The following is a 9369-nucleotide window of genomic DNA, read 5'->3' as shown; positions in this document are numbered from 1 at the left end:
ATATACATACACTTCACTGGTTCTGCTTTTCTAGAGAACCAAGCCTAAGAGAGTCATACACCAAAAAGCTCTCAATAGTTATATCTGCGTAGAAAGATTATTAGTGATCTTTTCCTCCTACTTTCTAAGATTTTTACAACGATCATGGCTTACCTTGGTAATAGAAAAAAATAACCTTTATATTTTACTTGTTCTAAAAAAATTGAAACATATCATTAAAGTTGGAAAGACTGACAGATCTGCTCTCAGAAAAAAACCTTAAACTTGTGTGTGTCAGAATAACTTTGAACAAGCTCAGAAGATACATGACAAACTGGAAAAATATTTGTAATTTATATAGCAAAGGTAAATAGCTGTATTAAATGAACCTTCACAAATCAAAAGAGAAAAAAGTATATTCCTTTATAAAAAGCGTTTGAAGAATATGAAATTCACAAAAGATTGGCTACAAATGGCTGGTAAACATTTGAAAATATATTCAGCTTTTCAAATATTAAAAGAAATAAAATTGAAGAACCAAGAAATATATCATTTTTTACCCTTCAGTTTTTAAAGCGTGGTATTTCTTGGCATTGACAAGTGTGGGGAAAATGGCACTGGTGGTGGGGAAAAAAAATCAGTACAACCCTTCTGAAGGAAATTTGGCAGCATGAATAAAAAAATTAAATGTAAAAGAACGACACAGATCTATAAGAACTGAAATAGAAAGATATCTGTGATATATTGTCAAGTAAAAAAATCAAATTGTAGAGCAATTAGTATGATGTCATTTATATAAAAACTCACTCATGTCTGAGTGTGTATGTGTGTGCAACAGACAGAGACAGAGAGAGTTGTAAATGCATAGAAAAAGGATATAAATCAAACTTCTAGCAGTGGTTACCATTTGAATGGAAGGGGAATTTGGGCTGGGGTGAAATGAGACTTATACTTTCACCCTAGACACTTCTGAATTGTTTTGCTATTTTATAATAAGCATGTATCAATTTTTAATGTTAAAAACTATTTTAAAAATATGATCTGACCCAACCTTATAGATTCTGAGCCACTGACATGTATAAACTTATTTTTACATATATATATTTTTATATATATATAAAATTTGAGAACCCAGAAATATGTCATTTTTTATCTTTCAGTTTTGCAAAATTTTTAAAGCATGGATGGTAATTCTTGGTATTGACAAGCGTAGGGAAAATGGCACTGTTGGTGAGGAAAAAAATCTGTAAAATATATTTATATTTATACATATATGTTTAATTGCATAAGAATGAAAAATGTCTGGAGGCATATTAGTGGTGAATAGCAGGGCTTATCTCTGAGAAGTGGAAATTCAGGTGTTTGCTATTTTGTTCATAAATATTTATCTCATTTGAATCTTTAAGATAAATATATGTTATTTTATGATGAGAAAATTAAACTCTTTTTTTGAGGGAGAAAAAAAGAAATCAAGTAAAGTAATAGCAAAAAAAAAAAAAAAAAAAATTTTTTTTTCAGGAGACCCAGCCTATGCTAACATTCTCTTGGGCCACACCACAGATGGACTTGCTGTGCAGACAAGAAAGATGAAAAGAAAGGGGAAGATACTATCACCTTGAGAAATGTATCCATTGACACTTCCTATGGAAAAGATAATGTCATGGTTTGAATTAAGTCCCCCAAAAAATGTGTGTATCAGTTTGGCTAGGCCATGATTCCTGGTACTGTGTGATTTTCCTGTATGGTGTAAACCTGCCTCTATGACGTTAATGAGGGAGGATGGGTGGCAGTTGTGTTAGTAAGGCAGGACTGGATCTGTAAGACTGGATTGTGTCCTGAGGCAATCTCTCGAGATAGAAAAGACAGAAGTGAGCAGAGAGACGGGGACGTCATACCATCAAGAAAGCAGTGCCGGGAGCAGAGCGCGTCCTTTGGACTGGGGTCCCTGCGCCGAGAAGCTCCTAGTCTGGGGGAACACTGATGAGAAGGCCGACAGAGAGAAAAAGCCTTCCCCTGGAGCTGACACTCTGAATTTGGACTTTTAGCCTACTTTGACTGTGAGGAAATAACCTTCTCTTCGTTAAAACCATCCACTTGTGGTGTTTCTGTTATGGCAGCACTAGATGACTAAGACAGATAAGATGAGTATAACAATTCTGACTGGCTACAGAAACACTTTAAGCATAGATACTAAACCTTGTGAAAATGCTTAGCATGGAAGTACCAAGTACATATTCTGGAGAACAGAAAGCCTCAGAGTTAGTTTCTGAGTAACAGGCCTAGGTATTAGAACTGGACAGTACTCTTTGAAGACCAAAGTGCTGACAAGGCTGGCCCAGTGCCAGGGCCTCGCCCCTGATTTCCAAACCTCTGATTACCATCACACTAGAATAATCAAAACTAGACTAAAATCTGATGGCTGAATTCCAAGTTACACTTATGACCAAAGGCCACAATCAGAAGCAGAAACAACTGAGAAATTAAGGAAGAATGGATGATTTGTGTCTTCCATTTTGACCTCCAGATATGAAACCAGATAAATAATTAGCCACCTAACAAAAGCAAAGATGGCTACCTCAGGAAGAAATTAATTCCTTATCCTCAGAAAGATGCACAGAAGTAGAACTTCACTCCAGCAGAGTTGAACCACGACAATTTTATTTGACATTGGTATTTCCAAAGACTTTCTAGAATCTTTCTGAATCAGCCTTGACTATTCTCAAGAGGTATGATAAACTAGTATACCCCATTCAAAATAAGAAAACAAGTCAAAAACATCAGGGAACTACCTCCCATTGAAGATTCCTCTTAAAGTGTTAAGGAAAAGATGGTGAATGGAGCCCAGTAATTTCTAGGTTATAGCATCCTGCCCTTGGGGAGAAAATAATAAATCAGTAAGAATTCTTAGGGAGACAGAAGGATGTGGTTCAACTACCTTGTTCTTTAAAAAAACAATCTTAAACTTTCTTAGGCAATCAGCCTGGAAGATCATGAGTTCAATTTCAAGCATTGTTAATTTATGATGCCTTTGAAACATCCAAGAAGAAATGTTAAGTAGGCAGCAGGATATCAGGTCTGGTGCTTAGAGAGATCTGGACTTAAGATATCCATCTGTACATTATCTGTGTAATGGAGACAGCTGATGCCATGGGTGAGGATAAGACTCAGGCAGACTAAGAAGGGCTACTAGCATCAAGCCCCAAGGACCTGCAACATTGAAGAGCTGGATAGAGAAGGACAAAGAAAGGGGTAGAATACCAAGAGGCAGGAAGAATCCAAAGGAGTCAGAAGTCAAGAAATGAAGACATTTGACACTGTGCAAATGTCTGCTGAGTAATCAAGTAAGAAGAGAACTGAAATTGCCCACTGGACTTAGTGACATGAAGGTTACTGGTGTCCTTGGAGAGCGCAGTTCTAGGTGAGTGGTGGGGCCACAAGCTAGAATCTAGAGCAGGACGTGAGGAAACCAAGGCCATGTTTCTCTTGATGCTTGTTTTAATTAAAGATTTCTTCTGGATAAAAATGTTTGATGACCTAGGAGAAATGGCAGGACAGTCACAACACATTCCCAATCTGAACCCATGCAGAGACGGCTTTGGGAGGACATCAACCAAGCATAAAAACATGGGTTGGTAGACAAGTCTGGCTGGAGAAGGTGGAGTGTGGATGAGCCCTTAGGTGACTATGTCTCTGAGCTACAGCTAAGCAATAAAGACAATCCTCTAAAATAGTGGTTCTTAAAGTGTGGTCCCTAGACCAGTGAAATCAGCATTACTGGAAACTTATGAGTCATGCAAATTCTCAGGTTCCTTCCTCTTAAATCAGAAACTCTGGGCCGGGGCCCAGCAATCTGTGTTAACAACAAATCCTCCAGATGATTCTGATGCACACTCAAGTGTGAGAACCTCTGCTCTGGGTAAGTCGCCCACACATCATGACCAGCAGGTGTACAGGGTTCTCTAGCTCATTTCAACTTGGCAGAGCTATTTGTCACCTTAGAAGTTGTACTGACTTTTTTTTTCACCCAACATGAGATTGCTGTTCAAATTAAAACCCACCTTTGATGACAGACACAGAGCTTGCCAAGGGCAGCAAATACACTTTAAAAATCACTTACGCTGCTTGAAGACTTCAAGGGCCTGCTTCAGAGTGCTAAAAAACAAGCACACGTATAATTTCAGTTCTGGAAGTTGTCTGCACAGTCTTATTATAAAGCCTTTGCATGCTTCTCTTTGCACATATCTTAACATATAGCCTACAGACTCATCTTAGCCATCTTGAAAGCACAGCAGAAGATCAAGACTTCTATGTCTAGTTTTCCCTTTCTTACATGCTCAGTTCCAGGCACAAACATCATAAATTCTTTGATGTCTGCCTGGGCTGCACAGGGTGCCAAAACTCTTCGTGTTTCATTTTCCCCCACTATAATCCAGGAATTACAGTCCCTATCTCATAGGAATATCATTAATTATTTTAAGTATGGCAATTAGAAATGCAAATACAAAGTAATAAAGGAAGGGTTCAAATCCTAGTTCCTGACCACCTCCCTTTTCATTCATTCAATCAATCATCAAATATTTATTGAGCATAAACTATGGGCCAGGCATTGTGCCAGATGTTGGTGATTCAATGATATAAGGCAGACATCATCCCAACCCCCAGAATCTAATGAGAAGACAGACATTAAACAAACTGTATTCGTTTTCTATTGCTGCATAACAAACTACCACAAACTTAGCAGCTTAAAACAATACACATTTATTATCTGAAAGCTTCTGTGGGTCAGGAGTTTGTGGACATAGCTTAGCTGGTGTTACAGATTGATTTGTGTCCCCCAAAAATGTGTGTCAACTTGGCTAGGTCAGATTACCAGCACTGTGTGGTTGTTCACCATTTTGTGATCTAATGTGATTATCCTAAGTGTTGTAAATCCTAACCTCTATGATGTTAATGAGGCAGGATTAGAGGCAGTCATGTTAATGAAGCAGGACTCAATCTACAGGATTAGGTTGTATCTTGAGTCAATCTCTTCTGAGATATAAGAGAGAGAAGCAAGCCGAGAAGAGAGGGACCTCATGCCACCAAAAAAGGAGCACCAGGAGTGGAGCATATCCTCTGGACCCAGGGTCCCTGTGCTGAAAATCTCCTAGACCAGGGGAAGATTGATGACAAGGACCTTCTCCCAGAGCCAACAGAGAAAGCCTTCCCCTGGAGTTGGTGCCCTGAATTTGGACTTCTAACCTCCTAAACTGTGAGAAAATAAATTTCTGTTTATTAAAGCCATCCACTTGTGGTATTTCTGTTATAGCAGCACTAGATAACTAAGACAGCTGGGTTCTCTGCTTAGCATCTCACAAGGTGAAATCAAGATGTCAGCCAGGCTGCATTCTCATCTGGAGGCTTGAGTGGGGAAGAATCTCATTGTAGGCTCACTCAGGTTGTTGGCAGAATTCATTTCCTTGCAGCTGGAGGACGGAGAGCCTCAGCTTCTTGCTAGCTGTCAGCTAAAGGCTGTTCTCAGCTCCTAGAGGCTGTGTACAGTTCCTAGAGGCCTACCATGTACTTCACCATGTACTTCATCAAACCATCAAGGAGCATCTCTATAACAAGTCTGCTAGCAAGGAGTCTTATCTAATATAATCACGAGAGTGACATCCCATCAGCATATTGTGGGCATGGAAGACCTTCTCTAAATATACCCTTTCTCTCCCTTATAACCAGCTTCCCATTGCCCATGGTTTTAGCCCCCACTAACCTACAGTTCCTTAAGTAAACCCCCCTCTGAGGTAACTTGACCATTGGAATGTTCTTGCTCGTTGCTGTCTTCATAGAGGCTGATCTCACCGGGCTCACTCCAGCCACTCAAGTAGGAATGGGACTTCGTGAATTCATGGTCCTCTAGCCACAGCAGCATAGGATCATGGATCATTTTGTATATGTATGTATATATGGCAATTCTGCTATTTCTCAAAATAAAACCATTATAATTTTCAACTGGTCCCTTCTTTTAGCTACCTCACTTTTACCTCTCTGTTTATTTATCCCAAAATAAAGGGTACTTATTTCTCCCTGCCTTTTCTCATACAAATATATCCACAAACTATTACAATCACATCAAGCATAAAAACATAATTGTACATATCTATCTACCCATCTTATGGTACAATTTGAAGGAGTACTAATGCACTAGAAAAGTGTCCTTATCCAAACAAATGCACCAATGGTTTAGAAGAATGAATGATCATTGCTGAAGAGTGGACTTATTGCTGTAATTATTGAGAAAGAAAAATGGATAGGGAAGCAGATACAATAGAAAGTTATCTCCCTACAGTGAGTTGCAGGGTCTAAAAGCCAGCCCTACAGATAAATTGTGTCTGTTTAGGGTCTAAAATCAATATGAACTCACATTTTTAAAATCTGTCCCCTGGAAGCACCTAGAAACAGTGACACCTCCATGGCAATGACCAACCCTACACCTGAGAACCTGCTCTGTAAATATGATTAACCACTAAAAGGAACCAGCCTTCACTGGTGAAATAGCTGACCCCAGGTCTCAGGCAAGAAAAGCAGAAAATGAGCTTCAGATATCTTGTGATAGAAAGCAAAGAACTCTCACAGGCTAATAGGATCAGGTCAAAGGACATAGGAGTCAGCTTAATGATTCCCACTGGCCAAAGCTGAGGCAATTTGAGATCAAAAATGAAAATGACCATAATTAAATATAATGAATATATGAAAATCTGAGTGTTTAATAATAATACTTAAACAGAGAAGGTAAAACAAAACAAGCAAAAACTCTCATTTGTTACCATTGAAGGCAACAATTGCACCAATACCTTATTCTTAACTTGCTAATTAAAAAGAAAGTAAGCATTTATCCTGCCTTCCCAATAGGTACTATATTTCAAGGTAACTAACATGGGGTCGCCATGAGTTGGGGGCCAACTCAACAGCAGCTAACAACAACAATAAATAGACCCAGTGGATAAGGGGAAGCTCTTCTTTACAGGAAGATGCCAACTACCGAGTGTAAAAGGAATGTTAGAAAAATCACCCATTTGCAATCTGAATGAAATAACTGATTCAGGCAAAGATCATCAGATGGAAACACGGAGACTAGAAGAACAAGTTAAAGCAAACCACAAACACACACACAATCAAACATTTTTCACGATAACTGATTGGTTCAAATTCTTGACACTCTTCTCAAGGAGAAGTGGTGGTCTATGTTTCCTCCCCTTAAATCCAAGTAGGCTTTTTTCAGACAAAGACTAGACAGGCCTATAAAACAAACAATAACACACGTGAGGAACGTGCTTCTTAGTTCAATCAAATATATGAGACCAAATGGGCAACTCCTGCCCAAAAGCAAGACGAGACAGCAGGAAGGGACAAGAACTAGACGAATGGACACAAGGAACCCAGGGTGGAAAGGGGGAGAGTGCTGTCACATTGTGGAGGTTGCAGCCAATGTCACAAAACAATACGTACATAAATTTTTGAATGAGAAACTAACTTGAGCTGTACACTTTCACCTAAAGCACATTAAAATGAAAAAAAAAAAAAATCCAAGGGAGCTTCGACCGTAAGTATGGCAGACATGATGCTATGTGACTTCTGAGCTGGGTCATCAAAGGCCACACAGCTTCCACCTGGCTCTCTTGGAATGCCCACTCTCTGGAGGCACCTGCTTGGGACACTGCCTCTTGTTATCAGCTGCCTTGCTGTGAGAAGCCCAGGTGGTATGCAGAGATCACATATAGGTATTCCAGTGACAACCCCAGCAGATTCCAGCCTTTGAGTCCTCCAGCCCAGGCTCCAGATGTATCCGTGAAGAAGCTTCCGGACGAGTTCAGCCCCCAGATTTTGAGTCTTCCCAGTTAAGCTGATATCGTGGCACAGAAACAAGAGACCTCCCTCCCTGTTGTGTCCTGTCCAAATCTTTGTCCCACAGAATCCATGAGCATAATAAAATGGTCATTTGGAATGGTTTGTTACATAGTACTAGTGACTGGTATGATAACCAAATGCAATATGTGAACCTTGTTTGGATCCTAGTGTGAAAAACCAGCCATAAAATTCATTCTTAGGACAATTGGGTACATGGGAGTTGAGTGTACTGTGCTTTTTACTTTTGTGTATGTTTGAACATTTTCATAACAAAAACAATTTAAACACCTTCACAAAAAATTATATTCAGCAAATATGACAAATGTAAATAATTATTAAATCTAGGTGACAGTCTTTTTACTGTTCTGTGCATATTTTAATCTTTCATTATAATTGTCAAAATTATATATATAATCTATCAATCAGTAAACAAGCTCTCCTTGAACTAATGTCCAAAGTCTGAAGGTAACAAGTTTTTAGGCTTATGTAACAGTATTAATATTTTAAATATTTCCCAGTATGTTCCGTTTTATCCTTCTCAGTAATCCAGTAGGTTTCTTTGCAGTCTGGGATAGTGTGTGTGTGTGTGTGTGTATGTGTGTGTGTGTGTCTGTGTGTCCTATCTGCCCCTATTAGGATGTCTGAGGGGACATGACCTCTAGGCATCCCGGTCTGTCACAGTGAAAGCGGCATGTGGATAAGTAAATGGTGTGATTAGGTCTACAGAGAAACGGCTTGCACTACTCCTCCCAAGACTTCCTCAACATCCTCGTGTTAGAGAAGGAATCTAGAAATTCCCATATAAGCAGGACCAGCTACATAATTTGCATAACCCAGCACAAAATGAAAATGCAGGACCCCTTGATTATAAATTATTGAGAATTTCAAAATGGTGACAGCAGAGCTTAAACCACATAAGTAGCCCTTCTAACTGGGGGGTCCTGTACAAGTGGCCATGAAGCTGGCTCTGCATCGGAGACAGTGTGTTCCTAAAGTAGGCACCACGTCCTGGTCATTTCTGCATGCTCAGAGTACTCAATGAACGGTTGAAGAATAAATAATTGTGGTACTGAAAGCTCACATCTGTGGCAAGAACAATAAAATGGTACAAAGACCGGCTCTCATAGTTATCACAAAGACACCCATACACGTGAGTACACATGTGTGTGTATAAAACAAAAAAGTCTCCTCCATTAAATTTCTAGCATAGAATTATAAATAATATAATTCTATCTATGAAAAGACTGAACACAAAAGGACTTCAAGGAAAATTGTGAACATACAAATAATGGGGTTGTTGCTTCATTGTTCATTTTTAGCCTTCTTTCTGCTTTTCAGTATTTTTAACAATTTGAAATAAGAAAAAAAATGCTTGACTAAAAAATTTTTTTTTCAAAAATTTTTAGACTGTACAAGTCAGACAAAGGTCTAATCTCCATAATCTACAAGAAAATCCAACACCTCTACAACAAAAAGACAAATAATCCTATTAAAAAATGG

At 38.9% G+C, this 9369-nt stretch overlaps 1 protein-coding gene across 6 annotated transcripts in view; it reads right to left on the bottom strand.

Annotated features, from left to right (window-relative positions):
* Positions 1-9369, bottom strand: part of PSTPIP2 (proline-serine-threonine phosphatase interacting protein 2) — an 81188-nt gene that overhangs the window by 26185 nt on the left and 45634 nt on the right. For 5 of the 6 annotated variants that reach the window (XM_023735386.1, XM_023735384.1, XM_023735387.1 and 2 more), the window contains one exon: positions 4097-4131. The exons of the other annotated variant lie outside the window; for it this stretch is intronic. In XM_023735386.1, coding sequence (XP_023591154.1) covers positions 4097-4131 — 35 coding nt within the window. The remainder of the gene's footprint in view (positions 1-4096; positions 4132-9369) is intronic. 6 annotated transcript variants of the gene reach the window in all.

The sequence above is a fragment of the Trichechus manatus genome, unplaced genomic scaffold (genome assembly GCF_000243295.1).
Source record: "Trichechus manatus latirostris isolate Lorelei unplaced genomic scaffold, TriManLat1.0 scaffold00078, whole genome shotgun sequence".
Taxonomy (NCBI): Eukaryota; Metazoa; Chordata; class Mammalia; order Sirenia; family Trichechidae; genus Trichechus; species Trichechus manatus.
This window is presented reverse-complemented; position numbering and strand designations above follow the sequence as displayed.